The sequence below is a fragment of the Chaetodon auriga genome, chromosome 14 (genome assembly GCF_051107435.1).
Source record: "Chaetodon auriga isolate fChaAug3 chromosome 14, fChaAug3.hap1, whole genome shotgun sequence".
NCBI lineage: Eukaryota > Metazoa > Chordata > Actinopteri > Chaetodontiformes > Chaetodontidae > Chaetodon > Chaetodon auriga.
This window is the reverse complement of record NC_135087.1, coordinates 2,613,360-2,628,006: the sequence shown is the minus strand read 5'-3', so window position 1 is coordinate 2,628,006 and position 14,647 is coordinate 2,613,360. Positions and strand designations below refer to the sequence as shown.

Below are 14,647 nucleotides of genomic sequence, written 5' to 3'. Positions count from 1 at the left end.
AGAAAGTCACACAGGAACAAATAGAAACACAATACAAAAACCGCTTTAATACAACAGTCATTCATCCGGAGACTCTGACGAAGCCAAAGCGTCTGTTTGAAGTGTTTGTCAGAGGCCAAAAACTGGAAAAATACCACGCAGTCATTTTAGTTTACCTTTTTTTGTAACATGCAATTTATAGTTTATCTTATTTATCAATTCCTGAAATGAAAAGGTTCCTTCAGTCTGAAAAGGGCTTGTGTGTGGCGCTCAGCTCCCCCCGCAGCACGGGAGTGTGTTGTGCTGCTGTGGACGGGGGCAGCAGCAACACGTACTTCATCCACCTAAAAAAAGATCCACCTTAAAAGATCAATATCAGCTTAAGTGTGCGCAGCAGTGGGGAAATAATTATTCACCACGCTGTGCACACAATGCATGGATGACTCCCTCACACGAGCCCGCTTCAAAACGTCCAAATTCACCCTTGAATACACACTGTTAGCGCTCGTGAATCAGTAGCAAAGCACATCCACCTTTCAGGCTAATTACCTCTGACTCATATTGGAGAGAAAGGTCAGAGAGGAGGGAGCTCACATGAGCGTTACATGTTTTATAACTCCCTCCTAGCTCCCATATTCCCACCGACGACTCCAACACAGCACGTCCAACTCCAAACACGAGGCTCCGCTCTGCCCTTCTCTGAGCCGCACGGCCGCCGTAAAGCCAATCATCACGCCGCCGTCGCTCTGTGAACGCACAAGTAGGCGGCCCTCCAAAGCGCTCACATGTTCTGCACCACATCACCCGCTGTAGCGTAAATGGTCGGCCTCCATCTCGCAGGCGTGACGCGCTTTTACTTCTGACTTAAAATATTGATGCTTGTGCGTTTTCATCACTCGGCGAAGAGAATCCCGCGTTTCTCGCCGCTCGTCTGAACCGTTTCCTCTGTGGGGCGTCATGAATGATCCATGAGGAGGGAGATGTGAGAGCGGCGTCTTCTGCCTGCTCCACATACGCTGTGGATGCATGTGTGTTAGTCCCCGTGTGTAATGAGGGCAGGTGTGAATGTGGCGCAGGTGTGATTGTGCAGAAGAACACGAGGTTAAAATTAAACCAGCGAATGAGGCGTTGTGTCAGGCCTGCAGCCGCTTTGTTCTTCAGGAACACGTTTGACTCTCATGCCTTCGTCCACTGAGGGCCGTGTTGTTTTTCTCCCCCTTTGATGACGGCCAGCGGCGGCGCAGGGAGCGTCGTTTTCGTCCTCTCGCGGCTGAAAGCTTCTCAGGACGGTGCTTCGGTCCTTTCTCTGCTCGCTTTGCCTCAGCTTCCTCATTAGTGTTTCGCCTGCAGCTGCATGTGAGCGCAGAGCAGATGTTTGAACACTGGTTCACAAAGGAGATTTTCACAGTTTTATTAGATCGGACTGTATCTAACAGACCAATCTATTAACATGGAAAAGTGCAAATTCAAGCAGAAATTATCAGTCCGTTAGTGAAGTGTGTCTGTGTTTTAGTCATTTGTCAGCTGAGGTCTGCTGCCACTCGGTTTTTTATTGTTATCAGTTGAATATCTTTGGGTTTGGAACTGCTTGGAACTGCTGGTTGAGTGAAAAACGCAGTTTGAAGACGTCGCTTTAGACTGAAACACAATCCCTATTTTCTCCTATTTTATATAAACTTAACAATGCCAGGAGCAGTTAATCATGTCTGTATGATAAATATGAAGCTAAAGCCAGCAGCAAGTTAGCTTAGCTTAGCATAAAGACTCAAACCAAAGGGAAACCACTAGCCTGGTTCTGTCCAACGGCATCAGAACCCACCCACCGCTCTTAACATGATATATTGTGTTTGTGTCATCTGTACCTTTCAGTTTGATGATGGTTCATGTATTTTGTGTCCGGGCACAGAGAGAAACTTTGAGACACTTTGAATGTCCGTCAGTTTAAGGCTGAGCTGCACAGACTGAAGATGTCCTGTATGAAACAGACCATAACCCCTCACCTCCATGTGTTCTCAGGCTGAGAACCTGCTCCTTGACGCTGACATGAACATCAAGATCGCAGACTTTGGCTTCAGCAACGAGTTCACTCTGGGCAACAAGCTGGACACATTCTGCGGTTCTCCGCCGTACGCGGCGCCGGAGCTCTTCCAGGGGAAGAAGTACGACGGGCCGGAGGTGGACGTGTGGAGTCTGGGGGTCATTCTGTACACGCTGGTCAGCGGCTCGCTGCCCTTCGATGGACAGAACCTCAAGGTAGGACAGTGTGTGACGTCTCCGTGCTACAGTTAGCATGTTAGCATGTTCTGACCTGCTGTCATTTAAAAACACCTTCGTCGTTATTACCTCAGATCCATGTGGTCGCATGGCATTCCTCCTTTTTTTAACCTGTTATCCAGCTGCAGGTTGTTTTCAAAGGTATTTCTGGCCTGTGACAGACGTCTGCTTTCTACTAGAACGATGAAATGTTTTGCCAAAGTTGCCAAAAGCCTGCGTGTAATGTATGCAAAGTCCGACACTAGAGGCAAGCACAGTGGGTGGAGATGTCAGGTGTAGAGGTGGTTCATCATTTTATCTTTGCAGACAGACAGGAAACATCTGTGGGATCACAAACACGCTTTTGATTCCCGCAGCGTGAAGAGAACATAATCAAATCATGGAGACACGTGCAGAGAAATGAGGCAGAGTTTACCTGTGATTGAAACACTGCAAGTTTATTTGAAGTATATCCAAGTTTTTTTGCATTACGTTGTTTGAAATTTAAAAATTATTGATTAGTTATATTGTAAATTCCTATTTTGAATTAATACTTAAGACTTAAGACAGCCTTACCCAGTTAAAACTAATAATAGAAAATACACAGCAGATGTTTGTCTCTACACCTCCTCACATTTCCCTCATTCATACACACACTTATGCAAGATGCCGCTTCACACATGTCTGTGTTAGATGCTGTTGGCTGTGGCACACTGTGTGTGACGTCCTCAGATTATAGTTCTACACATTTAAGCAGAGTAAAGCTGCTGGTCTTTGTGTCCAAACTGTCAAATGTTGTGTAAATTCTGTGGGCGCTCGCCGCCTCTAACATTGTGCTTAACTAGCTGAAATTAATTCACCCAAGTATTTAGCTGTGAAATGATCGGGAAAAGCAGCCACTTCAAGCTCCTTCTGTCAGTTTTTATCTGTTAGGTTTTCATTCTCCAGGTTCTCCTAAACCGGACCAAATGTGGCTTTAACAGGCTATTAGAGCCTGATGTCTTTACTGGGCCTCACATCGCCTCCAGCAGGAAATCTGCATCCATATGAGACTTCTTCAGGTGAACAGGAACGCTAAACTGTGACACGCTGCATGTTTGCGTTTCGCTGACTGGCTGGTTGTCGTCTTCTTCTCTGCAGGAGCTGCGGGAGCGTGTGCTCAGAGGAAAGTACCGAATCCCCTTCTACATGTCCACAGACTGCGAGAACCTCCTCAAACGCTTCCTGGTGCTCAACCCGGCCAAGCGGGGTACTCTCGAGGTGAGGGAGGACGCAGAAAATGTAAATATACCACTCAGTTCTTAACTCTCCCCCCAGCACGTCTGCACCATCAGAGAATGCCATCTATCCTCCACCTCCACTCCTTTCGGTTCCTGCATCACCCCCCTCACCCCCCGCATCATCTCCTCTGACACCCACGGCGTCCTCTTTTCTGTGTGCGCCCGGGCGACGCTCTCCTCCTGCTTTCTGATGTTGTGACCATGAATAATGCATCGCCACTCTTGTGTTTGTACCAAAATTGCCTTTCTCGCTCTCTCCTCCGCCTGCGTCGATGAGTCGAGGGCAACACGCACAAGCAGCTGCAGTCCAGGCCATCGTTAACGTAGGAGAAAGTACTACAGCAGAAAGTAGAGTTCAGGGGAAAAACCTCGTTTAAAAGGGTTTATTCATGACTGAGGCCGGTGCAGGTTTAATGTCGAGGCCGAAAACAGACGAGGCAAACGCAAAAATCACAACTTCTGGCTTAACAAAGACGTTTCTCCAACACAACCAGAGATGAAAGAATTGTTCAGATCATTTAACACAAGTACATTTTGTTTTACTTTTCGTAGTTTAAGCAAAATACATAAGTTTCCCCTGTGAGTGTTTGAGAATCATTCATTATTATTGAGGCATCAACATGTGAGCAGAATTTTAATGTTGTATTTCGTCAAAGTGGGTGCGATTTTTACTGATTTATACTGAATTGCAGAGTTTTTAAGTGTAAAAAGAACAATATTTCCCTCTGAAATGTCGTGGAGTGAAAGCACTTGTTAGCAACGTTAACGCCTCAGTCATAGTTTAATTTTATTATATTGTTATAGTTTATTTATGTAAAGTGAAGCGAGCGGACATTTGCAGCCGAGATCAAATCGAAGACGTCAGAAAAGTCTGCCCTCGCTGTGATGACGCTGCCGCAGAGTCCATGAACTCAAACATCAAAGTGTTTTGACCTCCTGAAGTCTGTCAGAGGTGTTTCTGCGTCAGAGCGTCCTGACGGATACAAGTTAAACATCTCAAACTTAAATCATTATTTGACTTTTTTCCACCATTCATAATCGGACGATGCTGGAAATATTTAGACGTTTCGTTTCAGTTTGCGTCTGCTGAGATTAAAATAGTCGTGTTTGATGTCAGAGGCAGACAGGACGGGGAGAGAATTGTTCCACAGATCAATCAGAGCGGCCATCACGTTGTCAGAAGAGTGTTAATGATCGTCTTCTGAGCTGCCGCTCCACTCGACACCAGCAGCGAGTCATTAACATATAAAACATCTTTCCTTTTCAAGAGTATTTTTGGCACCTAAACTCTAAACTGGATCGGGTTTCAAGGCAGTCAGTTGTGTTTTTTTAAACAGGCTGTTTAATCAAAGAGCTGCTTTCCAGCTTTTTATTTGCTTGTGACGAGAAGGAAGCTGTTCGACGGCGCCTTGTTTTCTGTTACGATGGTCGGAAGTGAATTAAACTGAAGGTCGTTGGCTCGGCTCTCAGGGTCACATGTGCTGGCCTCAGATTCCACATGAGGACGATGAAATAAGGTCCGGCTACAGCAGAGCACCATCATTGATAATTAGTTTGGCTCTGACCTTATTAAAAACCCCAGAGATCAATTGATCAGCAGCAGATGAAAAAAAAAGGTGCAAACAAGTGAGACATTACTGCGAGAGGGCAGAATAATAATCTCTACCAGCGATGCCTCATGCAGCGCGTGCAGGTTCCTCCTCTGCATGTTCTTTAACGTGCAGCAGCAGCTTAAAATAAACTTGCAAAACAAATAAAGAAGCACTTCACTGAACCCTGCAAACAAACCAGAGCACTAAAATAGCAGCACGTTAGCGGACTAGCTTTGGAGCCGTCGTAGCTTCATAAATATAACTTCACGTCAAAGCGGCCGTGGAGAAGACCTCTGATTGGTCAGCTCGCAGACAAACCCTCTCACCCTCGTAAACCACGCTTACAATGAGGAGTAAAAATAAAGCACAATGCAGGCTGATGATCACATACCATCAGGTGTCTGTAAGGGTCTGTAAGACACGTGAAACCGACGCTGAGCCGTGAATTAAAATATCCTTAACCCCTCGAATAAACTCCTCGTTCTAAAGTATAAACTCAGCCTTGTACTTGTACTCTGTAGAGTGAGACAGAGACTCATGATTTGACTGAGAGTCAGAAATCAAAGATATTTTTGGAGGTGATTTACACACATGCACAGAGAGCAAAAACATGTTAAAACGTCGGTTCATGTCAACTTCAGAGATCCTCATTAAAATTGTTTGTGTTGAGGTTAAAGGTATGTCCTATTGAATTATTTCAACTCTCAAATGTCGACATTCACCGAAAAAATCACGCTTGAAGCAGCCTCAAAGCAGACGTAAAGGGATCCTCATCAAAATCTTTTTCGTTGACGTAAAACTTGGCCAGTTTATCGCGATATGAAGTATAGATATCGGCCTCTGAAATCCAGCATCAGTCGGATTCTAATTGTCTCCCTTTGCTTTTGCAGCAAATCATGAAGGATCGATGGATCAATGCAGGATTTGAAGAGGACGAGCTCAAGCCTTACACTGAACCCGAGCTGGACATCACAGACCAGAAGAGAATAGGTAAAAAAAAAACAAAACACAGGGATGGTCGTCAAAACAACCGCTGATGTTTCCTTTAGAGTCACGTGACGGCTCTTTCTGTTCCTTCAGAGCAAAGTTTGCTTGGTCATTTAAGTCTATGTTGAGCGTTACTACCACAGGCCTGTCAGTCCCTGTTGTGTAATCAGGAACGGGCATCAAAGCAGCCTCCCTCCTCTGTATCACAGTTAAAAACTGTACGTTTAATGTCCGACGGCGAGGATTGGTGAGCAGCGATGGAGCGATATCAGGGTAAACGTTCAGCTCCACAACTGCGTCGCTCTCATTATTTCACCGCTGAAGAGCCTTAAACAAAAAGATGAAACGTGATGATGAATAAATAAACAGGAGCTCTGCTGCTGCGTGCAAAGGGAGAAGGAGAGAGTGAAGACGGAGAGAGAGGAGCCTCCCCATCGCGCCCTGGATGAAAGCCCTGAACGGGGGGGGGGGGCTCTTACGTAAGAGCAGCTGAGGCTGGCCGTCGGTGCACATGTGCCGCTGCAAACTCCCCGTCACTCAGCCGGAGCAGGAGGAGAGAGGAAGAGGAGAGGAATGAGGAGGAGGAATCCCTGAGTCCTGAATAATGCACGAAAAACTCTGAAAACCTTTTCAGGGAGGCAGAACACGTCAGGAGGATGACGACAGTTTCACATGTTGAGCAACTCTGAGTCACTTTTACGTAAGAGTCACGGCGATCAGTCGGACCTGCTGACGTCCCGTATCGTCAGACTAACATGAAGGCAGCAGCAGAACAGCTTCAGAGAGCACCGGGACACGTTTAGTCACCGATGATCTTATAAACAAAGGCCAAAAAATCTGGTCGTTCAAGCAGGAAACGCTGCGAACGAGAGTAAATCAGGTTTTAGACTTTGGAGACGTCGCTTTTACTTCCTGGAAACTGTGCTAAACATTTTTCACTGTTTTATTTGACATAAAAATCATTGACAGATTAATCAAAAATCAGTTTAGTTGTGTCCTTAGAGGAGATTCTTGTCAGCTCAGTCTGTGAAAACGTCCTTAATGGAAAAACATGTTTTAAAATCCGTCACGCTGCCTGTGAGAGAGCAGAAAACTTTTAACCTTTAGCTGCCTGCTGATGTCCAGCGAAGAGGGGCCCTCAGGCACCGCAGCTCTGAACCAAGCTTTAACCAACGCTTGCACCTCGTAAACGGATGTTTCCTGAAAGCCTTTAACAGACCGATGAAGAAAGTCATGTTCTGTATCACACGTCTGAAAAGGGCTCAAAACGTGCAGACCATGTTTTTCTCTCTATGACTAAAAATATCTGTCATTTGCTTTGAAGATCAACACTTTTGAATCTAATGCTGCAGTATTTCAGCTCCTTCTGAGGAGGAGCAGGAGGGTGAAAGTGAGAGGAGGAGAGCGGGTGAGGAGATGGGTGAGCGATGGTTATCACAGATGCCCTCTGCTCCTCTGACGTTTCAGGCGTTTTACTCGCCGTTCGCCTGCAGGTCATTCGCCTGCAGGTAAAGAAGACAGATGCTTATTAACATCATGCTGTAGGCGGTTTCGTTGTTTTTTATTAGCCTCCTTTAAGTTGTCACGTCTGCCAGGCTGGATTACTCCACGAAAAGATTTAATACGACCAAATTAGAAGATCTCAGTCCGTAAAAACCTGCACAGAAGAGCCGTCAACCCACCAGAAATAAGGCCATTAGCACGGCCTTCAGCGCCGAGCTGCAGCGTGACGTGACGGCCAGAACGCTGCCGCAGAAGAAGAAAATTCTGTCAGACAGGATGAAGTGTGTTCATTCGTCAGGTTTTTGGTCTGTTGAAAACATTAAATATAGAACTTTTGCTGGAAAGCTGTCAGCAGCAGAGATCTAAACCAGGACTCTGAAGCAGACGCCGTCAGTAAACACTGCTGAAGAAATCCTCCTCGTCCTCCTCAGAGTCCTGCTGTTGTGGTCGCAGGTTACGGCCGGTGCCAAAGCATTGGATCGTTGTAATGAAGTACCAAAATATAACACAACTTCTCTTCATGTTGACAGTCTAATGATTCCTGTCACGACTGCTGGGAGATGCTCGTGTTCAATCCTCCAGTTTGTGTGAACGGCAGCAAAAATGGCAGCACTGCTTTGTGAAATGATAATGAAGCTAAATCGACCAACTTTAAAACTCCATAACTGTAATATTAATGAACTCATGTTTGATTCTGATGCTGTGAATTTTATCACGCAGATGAACCAAATACACCACACACACACGAATATTAACTGTAAGTTAACTAAAAAAGATAACGGCTAAAAGCTTTAGCAGGATTCATTATTATAGCCGGACTTTGAGGCTGATACCAACATAGGCAGATTTTAGAACATGTTTTAATTTATTTAATCACACATCAACAATCCTTTTTGATTTTTAAAAAATATGAGCTTTTATTTTTTAAGAATTGTGAGCACAGGATGAGTGTCGGCGCCCTCTGGTGGACAGATGGTGTAATGGAGACACTGTTTCTAAAAGGCTGCAAGTGTTTCTTTGATTTTGTTGCTTCTTTTTTTTTAATGATGAGTAATAAAACCTGTTTATCAAATCACATTTTAAACGATCTGCAGCTCCTAACAATGAATCGCTAGTTAACAAAATTATGTATTTATGGCCAATCGCCAATAAAATCGATCATGTTTTCGGCCTGTTGTAGAAGTATTTGACAGCACACAGCAGCTGTCTGCAGAGCTTCTGTGTGCACACAGCACTCTGCTCCAAGGACACGTATTATATTAGAAGCTAACGTTTGCTAAAAATACAGAGATGCTCACGCACATGCGCGCACACACACGCACACACACACTCTTTGCTGTAAACATCCCGGTAAAGCTCTGACAGCCTGCACTTCCTTCCAGCTCAGATGAGGCTGCAGGAACATGCGGTGAAAATCCCAAATTTTAAAAACAAAACTCGACTTAACGGGTAAAGAATTTGACCCGCTGGTGAAAACAGACTCCCACCTGCTCTGACACACTGATTACCGTCAGGAAGCGGGAGCACGTCGACAGCCGCGGTGAAGCTCGTGACTCATCTCAACACCGTTTGCGTAGCAGCCAGCGGAGCCTGTGAGGAAGCGATCGGCTTTGATTCCACCTCCAACACGTTTCAGAGACAGCAGAGTCTATTCAAACATGATTGGCTGTGGAGCGTTGAGGTGAAGGGATAAAAGTCTTTATGTGATGCATGTTAGGGGAGGGTCTCACACACGCACACACACACACACACATTAATATTTAAAGCAGAGCAGGAGCTGCAGCAGGAAACACCGCCATGCTTCACCTGACATGCTGCTACAAACGTGAGCTGGATGATGGGGGAGGTCATAGCGTGTGTGTGCGTGTGTATGCTCACACTCCCTCCAATCAGCAGCTTTCTGCCTCCGATTGATCGAGGCGGAAACTGCTGATTGTCTGCTTCACTCACCTGAATCGTTTCCACACATACGCACAAACACACGTGATGCTCGTTAACCGTTCACGGAGTAATCGCGGAGGAGCGTCTGCAAAAGGCCGCGCTGAGGATTTCACATGAAAAATTAATACTCTGCCATATGCTGTTGTCGGATATCTGTTCTGTATTGTTGTTTCTTCCTGCTTTATCGCTGCATTCGGAGCAGAAACGGTCACGTTGTGCGGCTCGTGAGTGCGTGGAAACGAACGAACGATGAGGAGTGTTTGAGTCGCTGCTGTGTTCCTGTTGTGTTCTGAAGTCATCATCTGATGCCTTAACGGCATTAATTGATCTTTTCATGAGCCAATTTCTTGCCACATTTAGACAGAATTCCAGATTGTGACAACATGATTCTGTTGAACGACGAATGGTTTATCGATTTGTTTCAGCTCGACACCAAAGCTCAGTCACTCTCAGACAGTTGTAGAGGTGGTGAAGGTCAGGCAGCAGCTTGTCTGTTTTTAGTCTGGATGAACTTCACTCTAAATGCTTGTTTTCATATCTCTCATATCTTGTCTCTCGTGCAGACGTGATGGTGGGGATGGGATACAACCTGGAGGAGATCCAGGACTCTCTGGCCAAGATGAAGTACGACGAGATCACGGCGACCTACCTGCTGCTGGGCAGGAAGGCCTCTGAGGTACAAACATCACCTGCTGTCGGTGCAGCACGTCACCGTAGATCAGCTGATCTGCGAGGCCAGGTCAGCGGAGAGGAGCGGCGGTCACGAGAGCTGGCTTTGTTATTAAAACGATCCGTCTTTGTCTGGATGGCACTCTCTGCTGCTGAAGACGGTTTATTTTGAGCTGAGGACAGAACTTAGTACTTAGTGACATAAGATTTTGTCCACAGCTGTAACCTCGTGTTGTAAATCTTGGAAAGGCGTGTTTGGACTCAATACTTCTGCCTTTTAAAGCTCAGTCTGCTGTTGGTCTTATTACCAGTCTCACTCAGCATGCACGTTGAATTTAACTCGACTCAGGTAATAACAGTGTCTGAAGGTGGCGTCCGCCTGAACGTCCGTCTGTTTGTCCCCCAGCTGGAGCCCAGCGAGTCGGCCTCCAGCAGCAACCTGTCTCTGGCCAAACCGAGGCCCAACAGCGAGCTCAACGGCCAGTCGCCCTCCCACCTCAAAGTCCAGAGGAGCGTCTCCTCCAACCACAAACAGAGGCGTTACAGTGAGCAAGGTGAGGACAACAAAACGTGTCGCATGTCAGACTGAATGAAAGCAGCCGTGAACGCTCTGCCTCTGCCTGCTTGTCGTCAAGCTGATAAAAGCAGCAAAATCAAAGCAGCCACATTTGGAAGCTCTTCAACCTTTAGCTTATTTGCACAGCTCAGTGCCGTCCACGGTGATATAACGCTTTGTCAGTAACCTCAGTGTGTACGCCGTCCTCTCTCTTAGAGCTGCAGCTTCAGCTGAACCGTAAAGCTTCGCTCAAACACACATTCACAGGCTTCGTTTGTGCTTTTAAAGAGTTTGATGACACTTTGAGTGACACAGCTTTGGCCTCAAGATGATCGTTTTGCATTAAGACGCAGACAAGCGACAGATTATTTTACGACCTGAATCGCCCTGCTTCCTTTAAAAACACCTTACTGTGCTGATGGTGAAGTCCTCCGTCACTGCGAGTCACTGCCAGTTGTTTCAAATGTAGGTCGTCTCCGTTCAGATAAACCAAAGGTGGAGGCATCGTCTTTGAGTGACTGTCACTCGTCTGTTTTCTCTGCAGTGGGTCAGAACGTCCCTCCAGGGATGGCCCATCCAAAGAGGAGTCAGACCTCCACAGCGGAGAACAGCGCCAAGGAGGAAGGCGGAGTCCAGCTCCGCAAACCCAGCACCCCGGGCAGCCGCGGGGCTCCGCCCTCCAGCCCTCTGCTGGGCAACGCCAACAACCCCAACAAGGCCGACATCCCCGACCGCAGGAAAGGCGCCACCACCGGCCCGAGCGTGAGTTCCTCCATCAGCTGCACACAGCAGACGTACAGCCACAGCCACATCAGCTAATACTCACACATGAAGATGAACTGCTGAGCGCTTCCTCTGAGCTGAAATCAACCTGCTCACTAATCATGATAACAGGCATCAATTATGTCTTCACAGACCTTAAAAACAAATTATTAAGAGGCGCCGTCGTGCACAGAGTTTCCTCTGGAGGAGGTTTCATCAGAGTCTGTTCAGAGCTGCGTCAGTTAATGGAAACCTTTAACTCTGTAATCATGCTGACTTCTGTCTGGGTTATGAGTCACTTCAGTTAAACAGTCTTTGTTATTAATTCTCTGATGTTTTTTTTCCGTATTTTATAGTCCTCATGTTGCTTTTATGTTTAGTTTCTGCATTAATCTGCAGACTAACATCTGCATCAGCAGGAGCTAATGTGGATCCCACAAACAGGAAGTGGTTTTTTTTATATGCTTGACACAAACTAAAGCAAGTTGAATTAATGTCGTACGACCTGTGATTTTCTTCTTCTGTTGCCGTGCAGAATAACACTGCGTCGGCAGGCATGACCAGGAGGAACACGTATGTCTGCAGCGACAGAAACAACACAGACCGCCTGTCCGTCATCCCCAACGGGAAGGAGAACAGGTGAGAGACGGTGACTTTGACCTGGATTCAACACCTAAACATGAGATCTGCATCAGCACAGTGTGTTTCCTCCTCGTCAGAGTTTAATCATGACTTCTTGGTTCAGCAGCACTTTGTAATGAGATTATGGAGCCTGTACATTTTTGTGGAGCCTCTTATTGAAGCCAGTTTTTTTTTTTTTTTTTTTTTAACTCAAAACCAGTCGGTGCTTTTCTTTGCCAGCAATGTGGCCTCAGTGCTGTTTTAGAGCTTTTTCTGCCCAACAGGAATGCAGAACTCCTCATTATAAACACAAATGTGGTCAAATTCAAAGCTAGTAAATATGGATACATACAAAAATATTAATGTCAGCCTTCCAAAGTCCTGCTGGTCGAACTCTAACAGCAGCGTTTCACGTGTGAGGCCAGATTTTCTCTTTAATTGCTGAAAGAAAATCCAGACAGGATCCCAAGAAGAGTTTCCTCTGTTTCATCCCCTTGTTTTCTTTCTTTCTAGTCCTTCTTTCTTTCTTGTATTTGCTTTCCCTTTTTCTCATCATCTTATTTTTCATTTCTGCCTGTGTGTTTGTGGATCTTGGGGGGGTTGTTTTTCATTGTGGCATGACCAGCATGACTGAGATGGCTTGTGCCACTAGCCCCTCTTCTGCCTTTGCGGCCGCTGCGTTCGGTGCCTCGTCCAGTTCGGTGCGGCTGAGGTATCAAACCGTCGGCCCTTTGTACGTTTGCCAGGCAGGCTGGGCCACGCTGCCCCACTCCTACTACGCTCTGGACTACTGCTCGCCCAAGTAAGACGGCAGGGCCTCCAAACCCCCCTGTCTGTCTCCTCTCATGTCTCAGCCCTGTTTGGCCCCTCGCTAACCCACACATCCAGCCAGCTTCACACTCTGTAACACCACGACTAAACCATGGGCTCCATTTCCTGCAGAGAACAGTGAGGAAAGCGTGCGTCCAGCTTGGTTTTTGTTGTCAGTGTCTGAAATTTGTGCTCAACGGGAACAAACAGGCCAAAGAAAAGACTCAAACTCGAGATGCATTGATCGGACTTTCCCCAAACTCAGCGTGGTTTTACTGGTGCAGGGTTACGATGAACCACGATCAGTAAATCTTTGGGCGTGTAATCTTACAGTGAATGCCAGTTTTTGTCAGTTTCACAGTAAATTCCTACCACAGATTAATATGCTTTTGTTGTGAATAATGTGCAGGAAGTGATGCTGCAGTGTCAGCGGCAGCTTTATGCGTCAGTGTTGGCTCTAAGTGGCAAAACAGAGAAACTGTAGTTAAAGCGAATCAGTCTTTGTGCTCGATCCAACAGATCAGAATCACATCACCTGTTTTCTGCATATTGGAAAATAAAGGAAACATTAATTAAAGGCAGCATCAGAATTAAAAGCTTGAACTGAGTCAGACTGCGCTCATGAAATAGTAAATAGCGAATGCTAACTTAAGCTCTGTAGGCATATGGCACATACACATTCTGTTTGATTTTCTCACAATAACAGAATAAACGTTGGTCAACAAGAGAAAATTCTAAATGTAAAAAACAGCCTCAGACAGTTTGAGTTCTGAAATATTCAGATTTCACCGTCACAGGAACTGTCTCTGTAGCAGCTGAACTTCAGCCGTTTATCCTCCAAACACCTGTCACCTGCTCTTTGGACCTGGTGGGTGTTGATTTCAGACACTGATGAAAGTGGAGGCACAAGTGGAGAAAAATATGAATCCTCACAGTGAAATCAGGCTGCCAGCTTTGGTGAAGCAGGTCCTAAACTCTGTGTGTGATGATATTTTTCCGTGTTTGCATCATCCCTCTGCCAGCCATGAACTGGAGAACCTCTTATCTCCGCCGCAGACATTTCCAATAACAACCTGTCACAGCTCTGCTCCCGACCTCTCCCACATCCTCTGCTGTGAACTTTGACCCCTGATCTTCTCCGTCTGGATCCCTCACCTGGTGTCCGACGCCACGGCCGAGCTCCACCGCTCACCGGCTCCCCTGCTGTCCCTCAGCCCATCGTCTCTTTCTGTTTAACCGATCGGGGTCTCACTGTCCTCACTGTTAGGAGGCTTGATGTTCAGGGTGGGAAATTAACAGCAGCTGAAAGCTGCTAAATTTCAGTCATCGCTGGTGAACTTTTACCCTCCTGTTGTCTCAAATTATCTTTGGCTGGTGAATATACAGCAAAAAATCTCCCGCACTGACTTTTTATTTAAATTTCTTTTGGTCCTTTTACCTCAACTCTAACCTGTTTGCACTGCAGGGATTTTTCCATTTGCTCAGGAAGGAAATATTTTAGCAACTCAGGAAGCTTTGTCCCGAGCCAGTCGTCCCCTGAAGTCCCTGTTTGAAGGGCTGAACGTCTCTGATTGGCCAACACAAACCTCAAACCTGCTTCCTCATGTTTACAGCTTCATTCACGCAGTAAACAAGCAGCGAGCGCCACAAGTGTCAACACGAGGACGAGTTGTGGACATTTCCTCGAACGTTTA

The 14,647-nt window shown here is 46.2% G+C and overlaps 1 protein-coding gene across 25 annotated transcripts in view; it reads left to right on the top strand.

The window, feature by feature from the left end:
• Nucleotides 1-14,647, top strand: part of mark3a (MAP/microtubule affinity-regulating kinase 3a) — a 47,249-nt gene that overhangs the window by 20,375 nt on the left and 12,227 nt on the right. For 9 of the 25 annotated variants that reach the window (XM_076748514.1, XM_076748509.1, XM_076748505.1 and 6 more), the window contains exons 8-14: nucleotides 1,996-2,232; nucleotides 3,373-3,492; nucleotides 5,995-6,094; nucleotides 10,099-10,211; nucleotides 10,611-10,758; nucleotides 11,305-11,522; nucleotides 12,058-12,161. In XM_076748514.1, coding sequence (XP_076604629.1) covers nucleotides 1,996-2,232; nucleotides 3,373-3,492; nucleotides 5,995-6,094; nucleotides 10,099-10,211; nucleotides 10,611-10,758; nucleotides 11,305-11,522; nucleotides 12,058-12,161 — 1,040 coding nt within the window. Of the gene's footprint in view, nucleotides 1-1,995; nucleotides 2,233-3,372; nucleotides 3,514-5,994; nucleotides 6,095-10,098; nucleotides 10,212-10,610; nucleotides 10,759-11,304; nucleotides 11,523-12,057; nucleotides 12,162-12,768; nucleotides 12,946-14,647 lie in introns of all 25 variants that reach the window. The other 16 variants (XM_076748501.1, XM_076748498.1, XM_076748507.1 and 13 more) reach the window with 3 other exon arrangements.